Here is a 26,977-nt window from a genome sequence, read left to right as displayed (position 1 = left end):
TGTTCATTAGGGAGACTTGGGGACTGGGCACGGGGTGGAGGTGTGGACACCAGGCAAGCTGTGATCTGAGGAGGATCCTGCGGATCGAAAACAGCACTCGGCCAGACCTGGGCTGCGGCCGCCGGGGGACCCTGCGTTTGGCTCTTCCTTCCTGAACGGTGGACGCCAAGGCTCGTTCTTCTAAGCGAAGTCTTTCCACCGGATTGCCACTTAGGACGCTAGTGGAAGCACAGTTCCACCTGGGCAGGGCTCCAATAGAGGCCATTATCATTGGAATCACGCCCTACACACACACTTGTGGGTAATCCTGGCTTTCCCTCCCGAAACCCTCTGCGGGCCCGGGCTCCACCACTCTTGCAGGAGCAGCTCCGCCTCTGCGGGAAGCCCCACCCTCTCCCGGGACCCGCCTGGATTTAAGGTGGAAGGCCCGCTGCACAACCTCAAACACGTTCTGTGTCTAGGTAGTGGAGCCCGCGTATTCTCGTAAGTAAACATCCTCACCGTTTTTTCCTGCTGATTTTCTAGAATTCCCTATTGTGGAGCGTTTGCGCGTTGCTCTCCCTCACCTCTTGCTGCATAACCTCTGAGTCTTGGGCTAGGAGGAAACTAGAAAGCCAGATGTCTGGATCGGTTCCTCCCAGTCCCAGCACGTTCTTGGAGAAATCAGAGACCTACTGGAGGGAAGGGCACGGCCTGTCTGCATTCCGGGTTCTCAGCATAGCTGCCCAACCCCGGCGGCGGCTGGCCAAGTAACTTGTGGAACCGCGGAACTGGGACAAGTGTGGAAGGACAATTAAGATAGGGGTCGGAATTCGGTTAGTGGGCACGGGTGTGTGCAGGCCGACGAGGTGGGAAGCTAGGAGCAAGCGCGCCTCCGGACTCTGCACCTGGACATCTCCCTCTGGTGGGTGGGACTCCGTGAACTCTGCGGCCTCTTCGGCTACGTTCTTTCCGGGGTGGGGGGGCTTCTGTACTGGCAGCGAGTTCAGAATTCGCTCTCAGCTGCCTTTTTGGGAAAAGAAGTAGAAGAGCAGGACTACGGATCCGCCCGCCGGGATCGCTCCCCTGGCAATGCAGAAATGTCCAGGGCCCTGCTGTTACCCTAAACTGGGGTCGCCTCTTGGTGGGTGTTCAGTGAAAAGACACAACCGAGCCAAAGAATAGGAAAAGTAGGGGGTATAGCTCAGGGGTAGAGCATTTGACTGCAAAGAATAGGAAAAGGAAGGATTTTATTTGCGAGTAAAGGAGAACACCAGGGATGTTTCCCAAAGTAGTGTCTCCCCGAACAAGAAAAGTGAGGAGGTTTTAAGCTAATGATACATCCATATTCATGAAGGGGCTCTGCAAAGGCAAATTCATTATGAATTGGGGCAAAGGTCATCCTGAGTCGACGGAGTCCAGGTCCTAGTTGATTGAAGTCTTGAGGGTCAGCAAGGGTGGGCATCGTCAGTTCTCTGGCTCCAATTAGCCCGGAATTTGAGTGCTGAAAGGGTTTCAGTCTAGCAAAGAACAGCCCAACCATATGCATGAGGTCAGTCTTTGCTTTTGAAACAGCGCTGGGAGCTTTGGCATTGATTTTTTGTCTCTGATTTTTTTTCTCTGGCTCGGCAAAGACGATTTGTTTCCATAAAATCCTTAACTTCTGAGGTTTTTGCATTCCTTTGTAATTCTAACACCTCCTAGGAAATTCTGAAGGAGGTGCACTTGGGTAAGTAGTGTCAGGAGGGCCTAAAATGACTTCTGTGTCGGCAAAGCTCTATTTCAGCTTTTTATATCCGTCAACCCCTCTTTCTGCTTACATTGCTGGGGGACAGGCCTGTCAGCTGGCAGTACACACGTGAGGAAGGAGAGGCTCCCACATGATGCGGGGTAGATCGGTCCAAGCAAAATGTCCTGATCCCAAAGCTCAGGGCAGCCTGGATCATCTCTCTTGGTTCCCTGTGAAGGCAAGTTTAAACCCTGGATTTCCCTTTTGGTGCCAGAGTAAATTCACCACTGAGCAGAGCAGCAGCGCCACGCCGTGGTGTTCAGCAGGATGAGACTGTTTGCCTTAGAACGTTGCTTTATCCGGCTGAAAGATGTGAGTGTTCCTCTCTTCGGTTCTTTGTGTTTGACACTCTTTCTCAGGATTCGCTCTATGTGAGGTGAGAAACAGAATATTTGCACATGAGGTGGCTGTTGAGTGTCCTGGTGAAACCCTAGCGGTAGCTGAGAAGAATTTCTGTGTTGGTTTACATTTTCCCTTGCCTTGGAGAGTTCTGAGGAAGCCTCAGTTTCCTCATTGGTACTGGCAGTGACAATGCCTATCTAATAGGGAACTTAGGAGGATAAAATGAGATAATGCATTTGAAGTGTTTTGCACAGCAATGGAAATATAATAAATAATAAATGTGGTTGGTATTAAATGATAATGAAGAGAAGTAGATGATGAATAGACCCTCCTGTCTTCATTGCAATGGCTAGGAAGTCTTAATAATCCAGTCACTTTGTGGTAGCTGACTACATCTTTACTGTGTTCCAGGAACTTCAGGATGGTTTATGCTAAGAGCTGGACCCTGAAGAAGCACTTCGAAGGCAGCCCCACTCATGGTAACTTTGAGTTGAAAACAGTTGAACTCCCACCCTTAAACAATGGAGGTAAGTCCTAAGATTTGAGTTGGAAAAGACTGTATCAGTTAGCCTTTGCTTCATAACAAAAGTACCTCAAAGTTTAGTGATGTCAAACAACAATCATTATTTGCTCACAATTCTGTGAGTTGGCAATTTGGGCTGGGTTAAGTTGGTGGTAACTCTTCACGTCTCATCTGGGCTGACTGTTTAATGTAGGATGGGCCCTCCTCATATGTCTGGTGGTTAGCAAGCTTTCTGCTGAGGTGTGTGTCTCAGTTCTTCTAGTAGGCTGACTTGAGCTCTTTGTTTTCACAGTGGCCTCATTGATCTAGAACAGTAGGAGTTGGCAGGCTCCAATGTGCAAGTACTTTCATGCCTCAAGTTATATCATGTTTGCTAATATGCAAAGCAAGTCACATTAGCCAAGTCCAGATTCAAGGATTGAGAAATAGACTTCTTGTTGGGAGGAGTGGCAAAGAGGCCCCACACAAAGAGATGGGAGGCATTTGTGACAATTTTGCAATCTGCCACAGAGACTTTTTCAGGGTGTTCTTGTGTGAAGCCTTCATGTCATGTGGGATCCCTCTGATTTCCTGAATAATTGAAACTCACGGTTGGGTACATTGTTCATGACTTTGACCAGACTCTGGGGAGGATTTCCTCTCTGTCCTGGCAAGCCTGATGATGGGGTAAGCAAGTGGGGAAAGCAATACCTAGCAGCTGTGTGCAAAGCTCAGATTATCCTATACACAGACAGGAGGGATAAACCCTCTTCCTTCATTGAAGAGTCTCCCATCCCCTTAGGGAAAGTGAAAGGACAAGGTAAACCTAAAGAAATCTAGGGGAGAGAAATGGCAGCACGTGCCATAACATGTTTGGAGATTAGCTTTGTAGAACAGACAATAAAAGGTGTTTACAGGTAGGTAGGCAGGCTTTGAGAAAAGGACATGCAATCAAATAGCATGGCAAAGTTCAGTCCCATCTAAATTGGGGTAGCCAGGACTCAGATTCAAAATTCCAGAGAATGTGTGCATGAGGTCACTGCAACAAAATATAGATTCTTTAATACTGATGGGGGCTGTTAGTGAAACCTTATATGATCATTGTAACATAGTGATTACAAATGTGGCCCTGATCAAGTTCCTTAACCTAGGCCTAAATAAAATGAAAACAGTAATCGCTGAGAATATCATCTAGAATAATCCATGTAAAGCATGGAGTGCTGAGTAAATAACGTGATGATGATGATAATGATCTGGGCTGGACCAAATGTGAGAGCCCCTCTTGTCTCTTCCATAGAAAGTACTGATGGAAGGGCAACCTTGAAGCAGAAAGGTTATCTGTGTTTATTTAGAGTGCCAAAGTCAAGGAAGGCATCGAGTGTTGAGTATCTAATTGCCTATGGAATGCTTTATTTTGTAGAGGTCCTGCTGGAAGCTTTGTTCCTCACTGTGGATCCTTACATGAGGTATTATTTTCCTCCTAAAAATTCATGTATTGTGTTTGGGACCTTGTTTTGAAATAGTCCATCTTTTATTTAATTAGTTAATTGATTAATTAATTTTTTTAATTTAAAAATTTATAATGTTTTTTTAATGTTTATTTTTGAGAGAGAGAGAGAGAGAGCGCGGGGGAGGGGCAGAGAGAGAGGGAGACACAGAATCTGAAGCAGGCTGCAGGCTCCAAGCTGTCAGCACAGAGCCTGATGCGGGACTCGAACTCACAAATCATGAGATCATGACTTGAGCTGAAGTCAGATGTTCAACTGACTAAGCTACCCAGGCGCCCCTGAAATAGTCCATCTTTTCAAATATCCAACTGATTGTCATTTCCCCCTGTTGTCCCAGTATAATATCAGTGATAAGATTCATGGATGCTCATTCTGCCAGCAAAGGTGTGAGAAGGTTGACAAGGGATTACCCTGCCCCTGTATTTTACCATCATCTCCTATCTTAATGTACACAATTTGCCTCAAATTGCTTATCAGAATTGCTTCCCCAAAAATTAAGACAAATCCAATTTGTCCATTTTACTACTGGCACTTATTTGTGTAGAGGAAGATGGTAAGACTAAAATAAGGTTTTCTTGACTTCCATTTACCTGTATTCCTGTAATCAAATGTGTGTACTCAGGAAACAATTTTAGGGGGGGAGGGAATAAAAGGCCTTTATGGGGCACTAACTTCTCAGTGGTTTTTGCCTAGGTAAATAATGTAGTCATCATTCTTTAAAATGATTTTCAGAGCTGATCAATAGAGATTCAAATTTAATGTAAAAAATGTTTCAAAATGTTAACTAGCATCCCTTTATGTGTGGCGAGTACGATTCTGCAATAATAATTCTAATTTGTAGGTTTTCCCCCCACAATACCAACCAATTCTCTGATAACCCCTGGGTGTCCTACAATTCGACTCAATTCTAACAGTATCTACAGTTAGATAGTGTCAGATCCTACACGTGAAGGAGTCAGTCCTACAAGACTGCCCCCACACACTTCAGATGCCAGACTCAAGTCCACATTGTTACCTGTACTTTGGAGTTTCCAACGACACCTTCCTTGCTAGAGTGGCTCATAGATAGAACTCATGAAGCTAGTTTACTCACTAGATTACTGGCTTATTATAAAAGGATATATAACTCAGGAAAAGTCCCATGGAAGAGATGCATAGGGCAAAGTATGTGGGGAGGGGTAAGGAGCATCCATGCCCTCTCCAAGGGCACTACTCTCCCCAGATCTCCTTGTGTTCACCAGCCCAGAAGCTCTCTGAACGTATTTTATGAAGGCTCATTACATAGGCACAGTTGATTAAATCATTAACCATTGGCAACTGATTTGACTTCTAGTCCCTCTCCCCTTCCTGAGATCTGGATAAGGGAAATGAAAGTTACAGCCCTCTAATCACACGGTTGGTTCTGGCAACCAGCTCCCATCCTTAGGTGCTTTCCAAAAGTCACTTCATTAACATAACAAAAGATACCTTTATCAGTCTCATTAATTAGGAAATCCCAGGGGTTTAGGTGCTCTGCCAGAAACAGGATATAGACAGAATATAATAATTCTAATTCTAAATCACAATATCACAGCTTGTGATTTGAGTAACAAGTACCCAGTGGTGTCTTTGTCATCTTTTAAGTCATTGGTAGAAACTCAACCCCAGTGGAATATGATGGTAAGATTCTCATGTTCATTTCCCAGAAAAATACTATCAGAATGCTTCTTTGGGGTCACAGAGCAGAACTACTTACTTCTAGCAGCTCTCCCGCATTTCACCCAGTTATATTACCTTCATGTATCAGCACACACTTTCCCACTGATTTTCCATTTGGCTTGAAACTCAAGATGGTTTTCCCTTGATGCTCTTATGTATTAAGAATTTTTTTTTTTTTTCCAGAGTGGCAGCCAAAAGATTGAAGGAGGGTGATACGATGATGGGGCAGCAAGTGGCCAGGTATTTCTATTTGTCCCAGCGCTTGAAAAATACATCTCTCTTTTACCTTCTGTTGGGTTCTGAGTCTGTCCATCGCCCCTACAGTTTCTTCAGCCTGTATGGTTCACTCACTGACCTTGGAAGCAACTTGGGACATCTTGCCCCTTTCCTGTGGGAGAGGGACGGCTGTGAGATTGTCATCACTGCAATTTCACTTTGCTAGTCTTGCTTTTAATTAGTTAAAAAATTGCATTTGTCCAGTTTATGACTAGAGTAAAAATTCCAATGAACCACAATTTTTTATTTTGGAAACTGAAAGTTCCTCCATCATCTGAGCCTTAGAGATGACTATTGTTAATGTATTCTTATTTCAAAAATTGTTCAGTACACAAACCAATGTCTATAATTTTTCTTAACTAGCAGTATTATATGCCCTTCAGCAAATTTATTTTTCTCACTTAATATGGATATCTTTTGTTGATAGTATATAAATATACTACCTACCTTTTAATGGCTGCAAATTATTCCACTGTTATCTGTCATTTAAGTAATCTATTCCTGATAGCAAATGTTTCCTATTTTTTCTATTACAAATAGTTCTGCAGGGAATATACGTACATCTTTATGTGCATGTCTGTGTATTCTTTGCCTACTTGGATAAATATTGCTTCACATTAAATTCCCAGAAGCATAAATTCTAGGCCAAAGGAGATGCACATTTTTAATTTGAGGACTTAATGTAAAATTGCTCTTCAAAAATATTGTATGAATATCCACTTCCACCGATAGTATTAAAGAACCTTTCTCATACCAAATAAATGCCCATTGCTTACCATCAATTTTGGCAATCTGAGGTGAATTCACGTTGATACTTCATGCTTAGTTTAATTTCCATTTCTTTCATATTAGTGATGTTGACATTCTTTTTGTAAATTAATTATCAATTTTTTTCTCTGAATTATGTTTATGTCCTTTCCTTTCCTCCTTTAGGTCTTTTTATCTTTTATTAGTGATTTGTACAAGCCTTTTTATATGTTAGGAATAGGAGTGTTGCAAATATCTGTGTCTTTATCTTTATCTTTCCCCTGTGTCCAGTCATAATTTAAAATTTTTATGTGATACAATTATTAATATTTGTAATTGTGGCTTCTGGGTTTCATTTCATCATTAGAAAGGCATCCTCCCCTCCAAAATAACTAAAATATTTATTCATGTTTTCTTCTGGTATTTTATTTTATTTTAAGTGGACTGGCACTGACAGCAAAGAGCCCAATTCCAGGCTCAAACTCATGAACCATGAGATCGTGACCTGAGCCAAAGTTGGATGCTTAACCAACTGGGCCACCCAGGTGCCTCTCTTCTGGTATTTTATATGCTAATTTTTTATAATTAAATCTTCAGATCCTTTAATTTTTGTTTTGGAATATGGGTGAAGTATTTACTTTATGTCCAAGTGACAAGCCAGTTATAACACCATTTATTGAAATTATATTTGGATTTTTGGGATTTCAATGACTTTATAGATTCATTTAGAGGAAATATGTTATCTTTAGTACATTTTTCTCCAGGCACAAAGTATACCTCTCCATTTATCCATCTTTGTCTTATGGCCCATTAACAGTTTTCTTCATATAGGTCGTATATGATGATCAAAGATATGAACAACATACTGTACTGTATATGAACAACAGACAGTACTGAGGGATGGAAATGTTGTTATGATACACTTATACCCTGAAGGTGGAAGCAAAAGTTGGCATAACCTTCTGGAAAAGAATTTGGCAATATGCATGCAACAAGAGTTAACAAATGTTTTAATAGTCTCTGACCTAGTAATTCCATTTATAGAAATATTGCCTAGGAAAATTATAAATTCATATTTACGAATATTAATTGAAGTATAATTTAGAAAATACTGGAAATAACCTAAGTGTCTAATACTGGTATAATAAATTCATTTCAGGTTTTTTTTAGATTTTATTATTAAAATTTTTTCTTTTTAACGTTTATTTATTATTGAGAGACAGAGAGACACAGAGCGTGAGCAGGGGAGGGGTAGAGAGAGGGGGAGACACGGAATCCTAAGCAGGCTCCAGGCTCTGAGCTGTCAGCACAGAGCCCAACATGGGGCTGAAACTCACAAACTATGAGATCATGACCTGAGCCAAAGTTGGTCACCTAAGCAACTGAGCCACCCAGGCGCCCCTAGATTTTATTATTAAGTAATCTCTACACCTAGCGTGGCATTCCAACTCCCACCTCCAAGATCAAGAGTTGCTCACTCTGCTGACTGAGCCAGAAGGGCGCCCTGAAATTCATTTCAATTTTTAAAGGATTCTTACTAACATGAGAAAAAGTATAAGTCATATATGCTAGTGTAGAGAGAGAAAAGCTGGCTTGCAAAACATAAGGTGATTTCAATTATGTAAATATATATAATAAACATTTTTAAAATGCACTTATTTTCTTTTCAAGTATAATTAACATACAGTGTTATATTAGTTACAATATAATGATTCAACAATTTTATACATTACTCATTGCTCATCCCAATAAGTGTACTCCTTTAAAAAAAATTTTTTTGGGGGCGCCTGGGTGGCGCAGTCGGTTAAGCGTCCGACTTCAGCCAGGTCACGATCTCGCGGTCCGTGAGTTCGAGCCCCGCGTCGGGCTCTGGGCTGATGGCTCAGGGCCTGGAGCCTGTTTCCGATTCTGTGTCTCCCTCTCTCTCTCTGCCCCTCCCCTGTTCATGCTCTGTCTCTCTCTGTCCCAAAAATAAATAAACGTTGAAAAAAAAATTTTTTTTTTTAAAAATAAAAAAAAATTTTTTTTTTAAATTTTATTTATTTTGGGGGGCCTGGGTGACTCAGTCGGTTGGGCACCTGACTTTGGTTCAGGTCATGATCCCATAATTTGTGGGTTTGAGCCCCGTGTCAGGTTCTGTGCTGACAGCTCGGAGCCTGGAGCCTGCTTCAAATTCTGTGTCTCCCTCTCTCTCTGTCCCTCCCCTGCTTGTGCTCTGTCTCTCTCTCTCTCAAAAATATTAAAAATTAAAAAAATTTTTTTTTCTTTATTTTGAGAGAGAGAGCAAGCAGGGAAGGGCAGAGAGAGGGAGAGAGAGAATCCTAAGCAGGCTCTGCACTGTTAGCATGGAGCCTAATGCGGGGCTCAATCCAATGAACCAGGAGATCATGACCTGAGCCAAAATCAAGTCAGATGCTTAACCGACTGAGCCACCCAGGCACCCCAATAAGTGTACTCTTAACCCCCTTCACCTATTTTACCCATCTCCTCACCCACCTCCCTTCTGGTACCATCAGTTTGTTCTCTGTATTTAAGGATCTATTTTTTTGTTTGTATCTTTTTTTTCTTTGTTCATTTGCTTTGTTTCTTAAATTCCACGCATGAGTGAAATCATATGGTATTTGTTTTTCTGACTGACTTATTATTTCACTTAGCATTATACCCTGTAGATCCATCCATGTTGTTGCAATTGTAAGATTTCATTCTTTTTTATGGCTGAGGAATATTCCATTGTGTGTGTGTGTGTGTGTGTGTGTGTGTGTGCGCGCGCGCACCCGTATCTTATTCCATTCATCTATGGAAGGACACTTGGGTTGCTTCCATAGTTTGGCTATTGTAAATAGTACAGCAGTAAACATAGAGGTTCATATATCTTTTTCAGTTAGTGTTTTCCCATTCTTTTGGTAAATACCTAGTAGTGGAATTACTGAATCATATGTAATTATATTTTTAATTTTTTGAAATTTTATACTGCTGTCCACAGTGGCTGTACCAGTTTGCATTCTTATAATACACATTTTTAAATCTATCATTAAGATTGCCATAACATATCCCAAAATATTAGCAGTTATCTTTGTATTATGGGATTAGAACTGATTTTTTATTTTATATATTATAACTTTTCTAAAATAAATGTGTTACATAATTTTATGATCAAGGGAAAGACAGTAAAAAAAAATGGTAACAGTGGGAGAAGATGGAATAAGAATCAGCAAGAGACAGAAAAGGAGCAGCTTAGAGGGAGAGGCAAAAAGCCCAGTGAAGGCAGTATTGTGGAAACCAATGAAGAAGAGTTTGGGTAGCCCAGAGTGCTGAATACAGTTGAAAGGTGAAATCAGATGATGAGTGAAGAGTGTCCACTAGATTTTGCAATCAGAAATTGTGACTTTAGTGGAGTAACAGGGGTGCAGGCCATGTTGCATTGGGTTGTCAAGTGATTGGGCAGTGAAGAAGTTTGAATATAAAAGGGAAAGGGGGCAGTGGAGAGGACAATGTTAAATATTCAGGAGAGAGGAGGGGCTAGGAGATGGAGGGTGGCCCCTGAAGAACAGAACAGAACACCTTGAACCAGAGGATGTACACCTCTTGCTTAAAGAGAAGTGGGTGAGGACAGAGACAGATGTTGAACCAGTTCAGAGAGTTCCTCCCTAATGGCCCATATTTTTTTCTCAAGGAGGAGGAGAAACCAATGGCTAGGAATAAGATGGAGAGATGTGGTGGGGTATTCAATCATGGAATATTAACTTCCATGCCCTTTTAGGAATACTAACCATGCAGCATCCTAACTCCCTTGAAAGAAAAGAGGTTTCCCACATCTTAATGTGCTTTATCTTTCAGAGTTGTGGAAAGTAAAAACTCAGCCTTCCCAACAGGAACTATGGTAGTGGCTTCTTCAGGCTGGACAACTCACTCCATTTCTGATGGGAAAGATCTGGAAAAACTGCCTGCAGAGTGGCCAGACACATTACCAGTGTCTTTGGCTCTGGGAACAGTTGGCATGACAGGGTGAGTTTCATGGGTATGTTTCATTTATTTGAATATCTGACATTCTGGTTTTCCAAAATAGTTTGTCTAGAATGTGGTCAACAAGAAGAGACCCAAGACATTCTAGGCTCAGGGGCTGGTTAGAGTAAATGGTGGGACTGAGAAGGGAATAAGATGGGTTAAAGTTGGCCTTGGACTAAAGGAAAGAAAGGGAAAAATCCAGCCAGAGACCCTCAGAACCAGAGAGCGGCAGTGAGAAGCAGCATGGGGCATGATCCCTCTTTAGCAGCTGGCAAATGGTAACACAAAGGGACCAGCTCCTTTTGTCCCTGGAAGGGTCTTGGCTTCAGGGTCTCTGTCTCCATTTCAGAGTTTGAAAAGGGGAAGAGAATTCAATATACCTTGGCTTTTCTGTGCTGTCTCTCATTCCTCACCTTTCCCTATGCACATCTGAATCTCCTGAGGTATAAAGAGATCTGAAGTTTAAATGAGATGAATCACAAGTATGGTTGCACAGTCACTCAGCTGGCACAGACTTAAACTCCACAAGAGTCCTTTGGCCTTGTCCCTCAGGAAGACTCCTGGTCAGTTCATCCTATCTCAGCTGTACTTTAGGCTTCAAATTTCCTTTTGTGGCCTGGAGAAGCAAGGTCAATTGAATTCCTTTTGGAATCCCCCCAAAACTTTTTTAGCCTGAAATTCATGTATTTCCTTTCTTTCTCTAAGTTATTTGATCTCTTCCTCCCTCCCTCCCTCCTTCTTTTTCATACTTTGAAGGACTTCTAAAGAATGAACTGGATATGTATACCTCAAATGATCAGCTTCTAGCAAAAACCAGTCCCATACACCCCAACTTCATATTGCACTCAGATTATGACCTCCTTAGTATTGCTGTGACCAAGAGGCAATGTTGAAATTAATGTGAAATTAGAGGGTGCTTAATACCTTTTTGCTTTTTTTTTTTTAGTCTTCTTTTAAAGTTTATTTATTTTTTGAGAGAGAGAGAGAGCATGAGCAGAGGAGGGGCAGAGAGAGGGAGAGAGAGAATCCCAACACAGGGCTTGATCTCCCGAACCTTAAGATATGACCTGAGCCAAGATCAAGAGCGGGACACTTAACTGAGCCCCCCCAGGCGCCCCCTTCTTACTTTCAAATAAGCACTGAATAGAATTATAGCACTTCCAGGTCCTGCCTACCTGCCCCATAACCTCTACGAGGGAGAGCTTCTCCTCCCACCTTGTTATCCCACCTGTCGTTCTAAGTTGTGAGCCAGGTGTAAGAATGCAGGGGTGAAGGCAGACATGAGGAAACCTTGGAGCAAGTCTCCCATGACTTAGATGGGGAGAAAGTAATCTGTAAAATATAAGGAGATTTGAATCCTAAAACAGAGGATAACTTACTCATTTGTGTGTACTTCTCATTCACCCTGTTCCAAACCCCCAAGGAGTGCATTTTTACTCCATAAACAATCAACTTCATACCATTGGTTCTCACTGATTGAGGGAGAGGCATTATCCCATGCTTCTAACCTTCTCTAGTGACACACTGCCCATTCTTTGAGCAATTCCTGCCTTCTGGACTACTTACCAGTGGGATGGGTCGGCCCTTCAAGAGTGCTAGAACTTCTGCTATAGACCATAAAAGAAGTTGAACTTTAGGGTGCCTCGGTGGCTTAATGGGTTGAGCGTCCAACTCTTGATTTTGGCTCAGGTCGTGATCTCATAATTTGTGAGACTGTGGGGCTCTCTGCTGACAGTGTGGAGCCTGCTTGGGATTCTCTGCCTCTCTCCCTGTCTCTTCCCCACTCCTCCCCCTCTCGCTCGCTCTCTCAAAACAAATAAATAAACATTATAAAAAAAGAAGTTGTGGGGCGCCTGGGTGGCGCAGTCGGTTAAGCGTCCAACTTCAGCCAGGTCACGATCTTGCGGTCCGTGAGTTCAAGCCCCGCGTCAGGCTCTGGGCTGATGGCTCAGAGCCTGGAGGCTGTTTCCGATTCTGTGTCTCCCTCTCTCTCTGCCCCTCCCCCGTTCATGCTCTGTCTCTCTCTGTCCCAAAAATAAATAAACGTTCAAAAAAAAAAAAAAGAAAATTAAAAAAAAAAAAAAAAAAAAAGAAGTTGAACTTTGAAACCTAGGGTGCCTTTCAGCTGTCCAGGCTCCAGAGATTTAGCATTCCCTCCAGGTTTGCATTATTTCCTTCAGTGGGCCTCTGTTTTCTCAGTTAAGCTGGAGGAGTTCATGTGTTTTGCTCTCCAAACTGTTATATGTTAAGTCCCCCCTTAGTCCCAAGGGTACCTTTAATTTTTCCTCTAAGATTGCTTTACTGTTGGCTTCTCCATTTTACTTCTAAAAGGATATGATGTTTGGGAGAGGCCTTGTGTCTTCTAGGGCAGTATGTCTAATTGAGAGGTGATTTTAGGGTTTCTAGAAGGGAGATTGGGGTTGGGGGGTGGTAACGATTGTCATGAGTGGAATGATATAATCAGAAAATGCACCTTCTGCTTCTCTTTTGAGGTTATGCTCACCCAGTGTGCTTTGGTTTCGGCATTCATTAAGGTGGTGGTTCTCAGTTGCTTAAATTCCTAAGAATCACCTACTCTTATGAAATTCAGATGTTCATGTCCCAGTATTTCTGGACCAGTGGGTCTGAGGTGGGGACTGGGAATCTAAATTTTTAATAAAACTCCAGGTGATTCTGAGGCAGATGGTGCCCCATTCATCTTTTGAAAATTACTGGGAATATTAGCTTTTGGGTCCTCAGAAAATGTGTAGATTTCTATGCCTTTCACTGCCTTGCCTTTAATGTCCAACTCTAATGGGTCCCCAGATATAGGCAAAGGCTAATGTATAGTTTGTTTCTTATAGAAACAACTTTACATGAATTTGTCTGAAATTTTGCAAGTGGCTTAGCAATTGCCACAGTGGATATAGATTTCTTTGACTCAGACTCAGGGGCGTGATTATAAAACTCAAAAATTTTTCTATTGCTGTACTTCATCTCTATCCCAAGCCTGCATCTTGGCTTGTGTAGTAAAACAGAGCCTCAGTTTAATTTAGTGATTTCTCACATTGTTCAGGTTCAAAACTCAGAATTTTCTTTTTCTTCTCCCCAAGATTGATGCAGAGCTTCCAGGGCTAACAGATTCCATGTCAGCAGGGGGGCGACAGCAACTTCTTGATCTTTTTTTTTTTAACTTATAAAAAATGTTTATTTTTGAGAGAGAGCGAGTGCAAGCGAGGGGCAGAGAGAGAGGGAGACAGAAGATTTGAAGTGGGCTCTGTGCTGACAGCAAAGAGCCCAACGTGGGGCTCGAACTCATGAGCTGTGAGATCATGATCTGAGCCGAAGTTGGACGCTTAACCAACTGAGCCACCCAGGTGCCCCAATAACTTCTTGGTCTTGATCTATCTTAGTCTTATGCTGTTCTCCTGCTTCAAAGTGTGACTTTTCCCACTGAGTCCTCAGTGACATCCCCTTCCAAGCTGGCCATCCAAGCTGGTGGTTTCTTCACTCAGTTCTTGTCAGTACTCTCTGAGCTGCATCTTTGCAGACCCCATAGTTTTTTCCCTGCAAGCTAACTTCAACATCTCACTTAGGATGAGATGGGGAAATTTCAGAAGCTCTTCCATAGCACTTAGGAGCCATGGAAAACTCAAGGTGTTTCTCTTGGATCCTCTCATCTGCTCTATGGTTATGGCACCATGATGACATGGAGGCTTTCCCCATGAAGTTCACCATCTCCCCAGGGCGTATATAGGAATGAGGCACAAGCCCTCTATTCTAGGACCCCCAGAGTCCTAGAATCTTCTTTTGCTCTTGAGACTTGGCCTAGGGATAAACAGGGTGCAGCGCCTTTCCAACCAACTCTCCATTTCTTCTCTGGTTCCCATTATATTTATTCCTATCTAGGAGCGAGGAAGGAGGAGGTGGACCATTAGTGGCTGGTAATATTCAATTCCTATATTTTCTGTCTTTTATTGGACCCATGGCACTGGGCTGTTGAGAAGGCCTTCAGGATATATCTGAACAACTTATAAGAGAAAGCCACAAATCAACCCACATATCTTTAATTTTCTTCCCTCAGGCTAACAGCCTACTTTGGCCTGCTTGACATCTGTGGTGTGAAGGGTGGAGAAACAGTGATGGTTAATGCAGCAGCAGGAGCAGTGGGCTCTGCTGTGGGCCAGATAGCTAAGCTCAAGGTAAGTGTCTTCTTCCATTACCCAACATTTACTCAATACCCACAGTGTACACTGAGAATACAACAGTGAACAGAGCAGACCTTCTCTGATCTCAGGGAGTTTTGTTTAGTGGGTCTTGCTTGGAAGTTGAAGATACATTGAGAATGCAAGAGATATTTCTGAAGTGCTACTCTCTGTGTACCAATACAATCTCTAGCTCATCCTGAAAGTGCTTTTCAGAATGCTCTCCAGTTCCTCTATGGTATGATTAGACAGGTTCTATCTAGTCCAATGCTTGAGCCCAAATCAAATAATAAAGGGGCAGTCACCAGGAGAAGTGACAAGATGGCTGAGAGTTCCAGAGCTGAGCCCAAATTATAGTCTAAAGCACCACTGTTCCAAAAGATAGCATGCAAGTCACTGCAAGAGAAGACCCAAAATAAAGAAATGAGAGTCAGATGAATAGGTTGTCAAGTCAGTAAGTTGAAAGGAGCTGTAAACCACATAAACATAGACCAGAATCTGTTGGTTGGTCAGAGACCAGCTAAAGTTAACGTTGGGTTGTAGGCTGATTCAGGGACCAATTTCACCTATGGGTCTGTTGGCCCATTATGGTATCTTCATGTATGTGGTTCAGCACCTAAGAGGGTGTTCTTGGGGAACCTGACCATACTAGGCTAGGAAGGTGAGTTAGTCCATGCTTTTGGCTTATAAATGGTCTCCATTTTTTTCTCCCCATTTAGGGCTGCAAAGTTGTTGGAGCAGCAGGGTCTGATGAAAAAGTTGCCTACCTTAAAAAGCTTGGATATGATGTTGCCTTTAACTACAAAACAGTAGAGTCTTTGGAAGAAACTTTGAAAAAAGCCTCTCCTGATGGTTACGATTGTTATTTTGATAACGTAAGCATGAAATGGACTTAATATCTTATTTACTAACAAAGTACTATACAAGGGAATAGCCTTCTAGAGTTCCATCTAAAATATATAAAGTACATATGCCTTTAATAAACAGCTTTATTGAGATATAATTCACCCATTTTGAAGTGTTGAATTCAGTGGTTTTTAGCATATTCACAGAATTGTACAACCATCACCACAATGAATCACCACCCATTTTCCCCCCAAAGTGCCTTTTGTGACTGGCTTCTTACACTGTACATTAGCATGTTTTCAAGGTTCATCCATGTTGTAGTATGTATCAGTACTTCATTCCTTTTTTATGGCTGAAAAATAATATTCCATTGTATGGATATACCACATTTTATTTATCCATCAATCGATTGATGAGCATCTGAGTAATTTTCACCTTTTGGCTATTACGTATAATGCTGTGAACATTCATGATCTTGGGTATATGCCTATAAGTAGAATTGTTGTGTCATGTGATGACTCCATATTTAACATTTTGAGGAACTGACAAACTATTTTGCAAAATGGCTGCACTATTTTACATTCCCACCAGCAGCATATGAGGGTTCCAATTTCCCTACATCCTCGCCAGCACTTACTAACTATCATTTTGATTATGGCTATACTAGTTGGTTTGAAGTCATATTTCACTGTGGTTTTGATTTGCATTTCCCTAATTGCTAATGGTATTGGGCATCTTTTCATGTGCTTATGAGCCATTTATATATCTTCTTTAGAGAAATGTCTACTCAGATATTTTGCCCATTTTTCAATTTGTTGAGTTTTAAGACTTTTTAAATTTTGTTTTAATGTTTATTTATTCTTAGAGACAGAGCATGAGTGGGGGAGGGGCAGAGAGCAAGGGAGACCTAGAATCTGAAGCAGGCTCCAGATTCTGAGCTGTCAGCACAGAGCCCGATGTGGGGCTTGAACTCACGGACCTTGAGATCATGACCTGAGCCGAAGTCGGTCACTCAACCAACTGAGCCACCCAGGCACCCCAAGAGTTCTTTTTTTTTTTTTTTAATATATGAAATTTATTGTCAAATTTGTTTCCATACAATACCCAGTGCTCATCCCAGAAGATGCCCTCTTCAATACCCATTACCCACTCTCCCCTCCCTCCCACCCCCCATCAACCCTCAGTTTGTTCTCAGTTTTTAAGAGTCTCTTATGCTTGGCTCTCTTCCACCCAAGAGTTCTTTATAAGAGTTATGATAGGTCCCTCATCAGATACAGTCAATTCTCAGTATTCCTGGTAGTTATGTTCTATCAAGTCACCATGAACAACGAGCATTGCTTCTAGGGCAAGTATGTACATACATGTATATATTTTACCTCCATTGCAATCTTAAATCCTAGAAACAACTCTTCCTACAGCTTTTCTTTTCTTCATTTTTTAAAAGAGAAAAGGAGGTTCAGAAGTGTTAAGTTTGCCTACGGCTGCCCCACAAACTGATCCTCCCAGAGTTGGGATTCAGACCCCATCCAACCAACCCCAGAGCTGGAGCTTTTTGAACTACTCTGTACTGTGCCCTTCTGCCTTCCCCCCTTGGTAATCTCTGGGAGAGGTGAAAAAAGGAGAGAGAACCTCAACTTTTTTTTTTTTTTTACTTTAGCTGGGAACTTTGTGCATCTTTCACTGCTTTAGGCACATCTGCAAATGAGCAGGAAAGCCCTGTGAGTGTTGATTTGAGGGATATAAATAAATGTTAGCAAGTAGTCTCTTTCTCAACTACGGAATATACCAATAATGAGGATTGACTGAATATGGTTTGCAATAATTTTCTCCTATTCTGTGAGTTGTCTTTCACCTTCTCTTTTCTTTTCTTTCACTTTCTTGATGGTGTCCTTTGAAGCACAAAAGTTTAAATTTTTTAAAAATGTTTATTTATTTTTGAGAGAGAGAGAGAGACAGACAGAGCGCAAGGAGGGGAGGGGCAGAGAGAGAGGGAGACACAGAGTTCAAAGCAGACTCCAGACGCGGAGCTGTCAGCACAGAGCCTGATGCAGGACTCGAACTCACAGACCACTAGATCATGATCTGAGCCAAAGTCGGGCACTTAACCAACTGAGCCACCCAGGAGCCCTGTAGAAGTTTTAAATTTTGATGAAGGCTGATTTATGTCTCCTTTTGTTGTTTGGGCTTTTGATGTCATGTCTAAGAAGGCTTTACCTTATCCAAGGTCACAAAGATTTACTCCTATGTTTTCTTGTAAGAGTTTTATGACTTTAGCTTATACATTTAGGCCCATGATACATTTTAAGTTAATTTTTATGTATTGTGTAAGGAGGGGTCCAATTTCATTCTTTACCATAGCCAGTAATTGTGCACCAGTTGTTGAAAAGACTGTTTTTTCCCCCTATTTCATTGTGTTGGGACTTTGTCAAAAATCAATTGACCATAAAGTAAGAGTTTATTTCTGGACTCATAACTTAGCTCTGTTGATCTATATTTCTGCTCCCATGCTGTCTTGATTGATACTGTTTTGTAGTAAGTTTTGAAATTGTCAAATATGAGTCTTCCAACTTTGTTCTTGATGTGTCTTCCGACTATTTTTTTCCATGGTTTTAGATAGGGGCAAAGAGATTATTGAACTGGTCAGAAAACCCCAAAATATAATAAAGTAAAATGTATAAGTTATATATGGTACGTTCCTATAGTAAAACAGAAATGTCCAACCTCACATGTCCCTTTCAAGTGCAATTTTCTGCACTGTTGTGCTAATTCAGTCTGATTTTTTTCCTTCTAAAATAAATGTTATGAAATGGTAATTGTGACTTAATGATTCTCCTGAATCTTCTAGTGTTTAGATTAAAGTGGATTTTTTTTTTTTCATCCTGTTTAGGTAGGTGGAGAGTTTTCAAACATTGTTATCCCCCAGATGAAGAAGTTTGGAAGGATTGCTATTTGTGGGGCCATCTCTGTGTATAATACTACTCGCCCACTTCCCCCAGGTAATGAGCTCATGCACACGACCACAGATGTAGAAAGACTGGGCAAGGAGAAAATTCACGGATATGGTATATAGGCCAGTGACTATCAAAATATTAAAAAGACTTCCTGATAATAATTTTCTTTTTAAAAAATAATTAAAAAATAATTTTCTCCTTTTTCCTCTTTTTAAAAAATTTGTTTAATGTTTATTTGTTTTTGAGAGAGAAAGAGAGAGAGAGAGAGAGAGAGAGAGAGAGAGAGAGCGAGCAGGGGAGGGGCAGAGAGAAAGGGAAACACAAAATCCGAAGCAGGCTCCAGGCTCTGAGCTGTCAGCATAGAGCCCAACCTGGGGCTTGAACTCACGAACTGCGATATCATAACCTGAGCCAAAGTTGGACACTTAACTGGCTGAGCCACACAGGCTCCCCAGACTTCCTGATATTCTTGATGAAGTAGTGTTTATTAAACTAAAACTATGTATTTTTATATGTTTGTGCTAAATAACTTATGTTCGATTTTGATATAGAGAAATAACAGAATCTGAAAATAGGGAAGAAATGTTGATAATTGTTAAAAGTTTTAATTGTTTACCTATTGTTTTGGGCAAAGTTGTGAAAAGACAGCCATGCTTTGATTTAGAGACAGAACACCTTGGCCTGGCTGGTGCAATATCAGGGTTCTTCAGAACATTGCTGGAGGAATGGGGATTGGAGAGGATGACTCAATGTGGGTGAAGCAAACAGCAGGCCGCCATTTCCTTCCGACAGTGGAGGGCAGTGCCTCCTAGAGCTTCAGGACACACTGGCTCCCCCAGACTGACAATTTCCATGGAAAGGGAGAGGAGCATGCATTTCTCCTCTGTTCCTGGACTGTCCTTATTTTGTTTCTTTCGTGCATCCATCTCCACTTCTCCACTCTTCCTATGCTGAGACTGCCCTCTGCCCTCTTTATACCCACAAAGGTCTAAAAGCAGTATCAACTAGAGAACTCTATTTGTGAAATCCTAACTCTCTGAGAGATGTTGTGCAGGCCTCTTGTTTTATGAATGGGGAGATGAATGGGCAAGAAGGCCAGAGGCTCTTTAAATCCTATTAGTAAGAGACTCAAAGACAGGTCTTCTGCACTCCTCGTACAGAGTCCTTTCCTACTACAACGATTTTGTGCTGTTGGTGAGATTATAGATTGACCTGTGGTCCAAAAAAAGAAAAAAAAAGAGCAAAAGGAATCTTAGAGATTATCATCAAGATCTGGGATGATAACCATAAATAAATTTGGCTTCTGTGATGGGCTTCACTCATGGGAATGAAACCCTACAGCCCTGCTAGTTAACAATCCCACAACTGCACTGAGACAGGTGAGCGAGAGTGGAAGGGACTGAGAAAGGACAGCTTCCAGACTCCCTCTTGGGCTGGGAAAAATCAAAGATACTACCATCTCCAAAAAGACTCCAGGTGCACTTGGCAGTCTTATTGCTATGGACTTTTCCCCCCTCTATTTTTCTAATTGAAGCTAAGCTAGAATCCTGGGAAATCTTCTGCCTGTCCGTTGAGCAAAGCACCAGGATGCATTTTCTTGACCATAGTCCAATAAGGTACAGCCAAATATTTGGGTCCAGTAACTTGATCTTGTCTTGTTAGCAATTAGATTGGAAGTTGAAGGTCTTTGAGACGTCAGCTGGCCTTGTCCATTCATTTTAGATGAGATCCTGCCCTGCCTCTGAGCTCCAGAAATTCTAACATATATCACTGTTAGGATAGCTCAGAGGTAATTATTTGCCCCAGCATTAATGCCACGTTCAAATGCCACATTCTTCTTGCTCCCAATAAAGAAACTATATTCCCATCAGGGTGGATAAGCCCAAAAATGGTATTTCATCCTCTCCCAAGATGAGGAAATGAGGATTCCAGTTCTTAACCTAAAGAGAAATATGGTTGGTGTGCATCTCCTAAAGAAGCACCCTCTCTGCAAGGGCAACCTGACATTTGGACGTGTTGCTGTCTTGTGTCACCCTCATATCTCACTCCTCTTGCACCAGTTTCTTTTGGTTCAGGACAAGGCCTTATTTTTCTGACTGCTAATGTGACTTTCTCCAAAGTAGGGAGTAGGAACTTTCAGCGTGAGCGATGCCAGTTATCAAGGATGCCGCAAATAAATTCTGCCAGTCACCTCGGCTCATCTGGTGCTGAGGTTTCAGGGGCATGTTTACCTGACTTACTGAAACTTTTAAGACTATGTTCAGGTGTCATTCCCTCAGTTTCTGGTCACTCAGGATCCTTGGGAAAATAAGCCAGGCAACCAACACAACCTTTTCTCTCTCACACAGAAAAGTACTACCTTTTTTTTTTTTAATGTTTATTTACTTTTGAGAGAGAGAGAGAGAGAGAGAGAGAGAGAGAGAGAGAGAGAGCGCACGCGCGCAAGTGGGGGAGGGGCAGAGAGAGAGGGAGACAGAATCCAAAGCAGGCTCCAGGCTCTGAGCTGTCAGCACAGAGCCCGACATGGGGCTCGAACCCATGAACCATGAGATCACGACCGGAGCCGAAGTTGGATGCCCAACTGACTGAGCAACCCAGGGGCCCTGAGTACTACCTTCTTGATAGGCTGCAGAGTAGGCTGGTACTTTTTCTAGGCTGGTGGTTCTCAAAGTGTGGGCCCAGGACTAACAGCATCACCATCTCCTGAGAATTTGTTAGAAATATAGATTCTTGGGACCCATTCCATATCCACAATCAGAAACTGGGGGAGGGGCCAGCAATCTCTTTTCATAAGCCTTCCATGTGATTCTGAAAAAGAACATTCTACATGTCGGGAATATCAGGGTATTTATGGTTGATTAGCACAGGAACATTTTCACGTTATCTTCAGGACCCACTTCTGTTCCATAGAACACTGTTCTATGGACTGCCATTGGGCAGTGTTTGGTGGGCCTTGCTTCTGGCATGTGCAGGCTGAACATTCCCTGGCTTCCTGGCCTGTGCAGGGACTGAGTGTGTATTAGTTTCCTGTTGCTGCTGTAACAAATTACCACAAATTTAGTGGCTTAAAACAACACAGATTTATTGCCTTATAGTTCTGGAGGTCAAAAGTCTAACATGGATCAGCAGGGCTGAATTCTTTCTGAAGGCTCAAGAGGAGAGTCTGTTTCCTTGCCTCTTCCAGCTTCTAGAGGCTGCCTGTATTCTGTGGCTCATGGTCCCTACCTCCATCTTCAAAGCCAGCAGCACGGAATCTTCCAAAGTCTGTCTTTCTCTCTCTTTCACTCTAATCTGTACTTCCATCATCACATATTTTTTCCTGACTCTGACTTTTCTGCATCCCTTCCAAGGACCCTTGTGATTATATTGGGCCCACCTGTATAATACAGAATAATCTCTTCATCTAAAGGCCCTTAACTTAATCATGTCTGCCAAGTCCTTTTTGCCATGTAAGAAAGCACATTCATAGGTTCTGGGAGTTAAGATATGGCCACCTGTGGAGACCATTATTCTGTCTACCACAGAGGGCATGTTGATTTTTGGACAACCTCGTGGATCAGAAAAGAGTGGAGAAATCTAGAACAGTGATGTGACTTATCCTGCTTGTGTTTTCACCACGGCCACCTCCCTGGACCCTGTCACCTAAATGTGTCCGCCTTTTTCACAGGCCCACCCCCAGAGAATATCATCTATCAGCAACTCCGCATGGAAGGGTTCATTGTCACCCGCTGGCAAGGAGATGTCCGTCAGAAGGCTCTGAAAGACTTGCTGACATGGGTCTTAGAGGTGAGGAGCTCCAGAGCCACTCCCCCAGTTGTACACTGGATCCCATTCTCTTCTGACATGACAGGCTTCATTTCCACTGCAAATCCAGGTGCATCTCACTGTTCCCCTTTTAGAACAAAATACCAGGAAGTGTTTGTTTTTTAATGTGTTTTTTTTTTTTTTTTTTGAGAGAGACAGACAGACAGACAGACAGACAGAGTGTGAACAGGGGAGGGGCAGAGAGAAAGGGAGACACAGAATCTGAAGCAGGCTCCAGGCTCTGAGCTGTCAGCACAGAGCCCCATGCAGGTCTTAAACTCAGGAAGCATGAGATCATGACCTGAGCCCAAGTGGGACACTTAACCAGCTGAGCCCCCCAGATGCCCCAGGAAGTGTTGACACTCAATGTCTGCAGTTCCTCTCTTTCCATTCTCTCGTGAACCCACATATCAGGCTTTTGTACTCTTGCCACTCCACCATAATTGCTTTGGTCAAGGTTGACGATGTCCTGATTGTGAACTGCAGTGGTCAGTTCTTAGTATCACTTGGCTCTGGGGGGTGTTTGACAGAGGTGATCACATTGTCCTTGGTACACTTTCTTCCCATGCCTTCCCTTGTCTCTTGGTTTTCCTCACAGATTTGTCCTTCTCAGAGGACCTCCTCCTCTGCTAACTTCTTTTTTCCTCTGCAGATCAATAATAGAGTGTCCCAAGGTATGGTCACTGGACTTCTTTTCTTCTCTGCCCACAGTCTGTCTATCCCTTACTTAGCTCATCCAGGCTCTTGGCTTTAAATATCATTGGTATGCTGACAGCTCCTGAATGTCTGTCTCTAGCCTGGATCTCTCCCCAGGGCTCTGGGCTGCTCAACAGCTGCACTTAGATGTGTAATACACATCTTCGACTCAACACGTCAAAAACTAAATATGTCTTGATCTTTCCTGCCAAATCCATTCCATATACAGACCTCACCATTTCAGTGACGGCAATTCTATCCCCACCCCCACCCCCCCAGTTGCTCAATCCAAAAACCTTGAAATCATCTTTGATTCCTTTCTTTCTCTCAGACCCACATTTAATCTGTTGGGAAATTCTGGTGGCTCAGCCTTCAAAATATACACAGAATCTGTCCAGCTCTCCCACCTCTACTGCCACCACCCTGGTCCAGGCCACCTTCTTATCTAGCCTAGTAGCCTCTGTCTGGCCTCCCAACTTTGTGCCCCAACAGACAATTCCCAACACAGCTGCCAGTGTGATCTTTTAAGGCATAAATCAAACCATGTCATTCTTATGCTCAAAACTCTGCAAAGCTCCCCATTTCACTTACAATAAAACCTACGAGGGGCGCCTGGGTGGCTCAGTCAGTTGAGCGACTGACTTCGGCTCAGGTCTTGATCTCACGGTTTTTGAGTTCGGGCCCGCATTGGGCTCTATGCTGACAGCTCAGAGCCGGAGCCTGCTTCTGATTCTGTGTCTCCCTGTCTCTCTGCCCCTCCCCCACAGGCACTCTGATTCTCTCTGCCTCTCAAAAATAAACTAATAAAAAAAAAAAACCTACGAGATTGTACATGATCTGGCCTCCATTACCTAATTTCATTTCTTAGTGTTCACCCCTTGCTTTCTTTGCCCAATCCCTCCCCACTTCCCTCTGCCCTCTGTAACTGCTTCCTTAATTCACTCATCTCCTTCAAGTCATAACTACATTCTGAATGAGGCAACTTTTAAAATGGCCCTATTTTATTTTATTTTTTTATTATTTTTTAAATATTTGTTTATTAAATATTAATAAGAGAAAGGGACAGAGTGTGAGCAGGTAAGAGGTTAGAGTGAGAGGGAGACACAGAATCCGAAGCTGGCCCCAGGCTCTGAGCTGTCAGCACAAAGCTGGATGCAGGGCTCAAACTCATGAACCACCAGATCATGACCTGCGCCAAAGTTGGACGCTTAACTTGACTAAGCCACCCAGGTGCCCCATAATGCCCCTATTTTAAATTGCAGTCCCCCTCCATTCTTGATCCTCCTTATCTTACTTTTACCCATAGCAATTATTATCTTTTAACATGATGTATACTATAATTCATGTATATTTATTGCCCATCGCCCTCCTGTGAGAATGTAACCTCCATGAAGGCAGCAACATTCATGCGTTTTTTTCTGATGTATCCCCACCACCTAGAATAGTGTCTGAATCAATGTAAACTCTAGATGAATATTGTTGGATAAATGTTGGAGAGGCATATATTTGGGGCTGTGGCTCTTCCAGGTCCCAAATTGGCATCTTCCTATAGCCATGGCTTTCAATCCACAGGAAGAAGCCAATCCTGTCCTATGTTGTGATACTTTTCCCATCTTTCACAATTTGCAGTTTTAGTCAACAGAATTCTGAATAACCAAGGGGCATTATTTTAGTTTTGGAGGGGAAAAGTGATATCACACTTCTAAACTCTTGGCTTTATCATCCTTTCCCAATTCAAATAGATTGCTCCTCTGGCAGCCACTGGAGCTTGGTGTTTTTCCCAGTCCAACGCTTGGAGTGCTGAGCTGGGCTCTTTCCAGGAAGCTGGGAAGAGCTGAATGATTTTCAAGCTCCCAGTGTGGAGCCTCTTTGTCCCTGTTGGTGAAATCTGATCTAGCCCTCCCATGATGGCAACTGACAACAAGAAACCACTGTGCTGGTCTTCCTAATGCCTCCTTCTAACAGAGTGGACCTAATTACAGTTTTGTTTTCAGTAACTAGTGAATTGGCCTAATTTCTCTCTCAACTACTTATTTTTTTTTCTCGTCTCTTTTTCTTCTTGAAAATATACTTTTCTTTTAGAATAGTTTTAGATATATAGAAAAATCACAAAGATGGTACAAAGGGTTTCAATATGCCCTGTATTCTGCACCTTAATTTACCATATTATTATCACCTATATATTAGTATTCATCCTCTACTTTTAACTTATAAACTTTTGATTACAGCATTTTCCCCTTTACAGGTTCTTTGCCTCCTTTAAGAACAGAAAAGAGCTGGGGCTTCCTAGTCAAGGCCTCCTCAAATCCCAGCCTCCGTACTTATCAATTAGTTGAGTGACCCCAAGCAAATTGTCCCTCCATAAATTCATAAAGGGTACTAAGCCATCACTGGAATATGTTAAGAAAATAAATGGTATCCGGTAACGCCAGTCTCCACAGAAGACCCTTTATAAAAACCTTGAAAATGTAAATTAGTTCCACTTAGTAGACTGCCTTGTAGCAGAGAAATGAAAAACCCTCACTAAATAAGCCCTTCCCTCCCACATTCCTAAGTGAATGTTCAACACATATTGAAAGAATCTGGGCTTGAAGGGAGGACGAATTATTAGATTGCCATGGTATTTACCATTCCTGAACAGGCTCTGCCGCTTCAGGGGTCAAAGAGAGGTAATGATGCTACATCATGAAGCTACTGGAAGGATTAAAGTGGATAATACTCTGGAAGGGGGCCCCTTTTTCCATCTTCTTCCACCTCTTCTGAGATCATTACATTATTAAACTTTTCCATGTGATTTACTTATAAATTGCTTAATCACTTTCCTGTAGCATTTCTTCTATTGTTATACTGTGACCTAACACCTGTTACCAAACTTTTATGTGTACTTTGTGGCTCATGCCACTAGATTGACTATTCGCTCATGGTGGATTGGGCCTCCCTCTTAGATGTCCAAGATAATGATGTTCCTGATAAATTTGTTGCTATGATGAGAAAAGTATATCATTCAGAATATGAAATTAATCTGTTATATTTGTTGTCATTTTGATACAGGGTAAAATCCAGTACCGTGAATACATCACTGAAGGGTTTGAAAACATGCCAGCTGCGTTTATGGGAATGCTGAAAGGTGAAAATTTGGGGAAAACAATAGTGAAAGCATGAAAAAAAAAGACACATGGAATCTAGAATTCATTTGGATGATTACCACGTCTCTTTAACCATTTAGTAAAAATACATACTGCCTTCATTATCTAAAAATTGTAATGAGTTTGATCTATCTAATAAAACACATTTAAGTGGTATGTAATTAGCAACAGAGAGTGAAAATTTCATAGTGAACAATGGCCAGTCATGTCACTGCCTACTACAGCTCCTTCTAGGTTAAGGGAGAAAATAATGGCTTAGAGGCCAAAAGTTTACTGCCTCTGTGACTTTGGAGTTTTGTGTTTTTTTGTTTTTTGTTTTTTTTCGATCTGTAAAGTGAGGATAGTAACATCTGCGTTATGTACATATTATAAATGTATTTAAAATACCAGCATAATGCCTGGCCTATATTAGGTACCCAGTAAGTGTTAGTTATCTCCCTGCAGAAATCAGTGAATTTGAAGTCATAAAATTATCACTCTTATTGCTTATGTTTACATGAGCAG

At 42.0% G+C, this 26,977-nt stretch overlaps 1 protein-coding gene across 1 annotated transcript; it reads left to right on the top strand.

Moving 5' to 3' along the window:
* Window positions 1-360: 360 nt before the first annotated feature.
* On the top strand, window positions 361-26,641 carry PTGR1 (prostaglandin reductase 1). The gene is made up of 10 exons (XM_040481956.1): window positions 361-483; window positions 2,522-2,637; window positions 4,033-4,078; window positions 6,002-6,058; window positions 10,679-10,846; window positions 14,910-15,027; window positions 15,750-15,905; window positions 18,764-18,872; window positions 22,495-22,613; window positions 26,379-26,641. Exons 2-10 carry the CDS (start codon window positions 2,532-2,534, stop codon window positions 26,487-26,489), a joined length of 990 nt encoding a protein of 329 aa, XP_040337890.1. The 5' UTR covers window positions 361-483; window positions 2,522-2,531; the 3' UTR covers window positions 26,490-26,641.
* Window positions 26,642-26,977: the final 336 nt, after the last annotated feature.

This window comes from Herpailurus yagouaroundi, unplaced genomic scaffold (assembly GCF_014898765.1).
Source record: "Herpailurus yagouaroundi ecotype Mexico unplaced genomic scaffold, PumYag 160, whole genome shotgun sequence".
In the NCBI taxonomy this organism is placed as follows: Eukaryota; Metazoa; Chordata; class Mammalia; order Carnivora; family Felidae; genus Herpailurus; species Herpailurus yagouaroundi.
This window is presented reverse-complemented; position numbering and strand designations above follow the sequence as displayed.

Coding starts and splice junctions, on each gene's coding strand:
- PTGR1 (XM_040481956.1), top strand. CDS start 2,532: ATGGTTTATGCTAAGAGCTGGACCCTGAAGAAGCACTTCGAAGGCAGC. Junction 6,059..10,678: donor ATGGGGCAGCAAGTGGCCAG/GTATTTCTATTT, acceptor TTTATCTTTCAG/AGTTGTGGAAAGTAAAAACT. Junction 15,906..18,763: donor ACGATTGTTATTTTGATAAC/GTAAGCATGAAA, acceptor CATCCTGTTTAG/GTAGGTGGAGAGTTTTCAAA.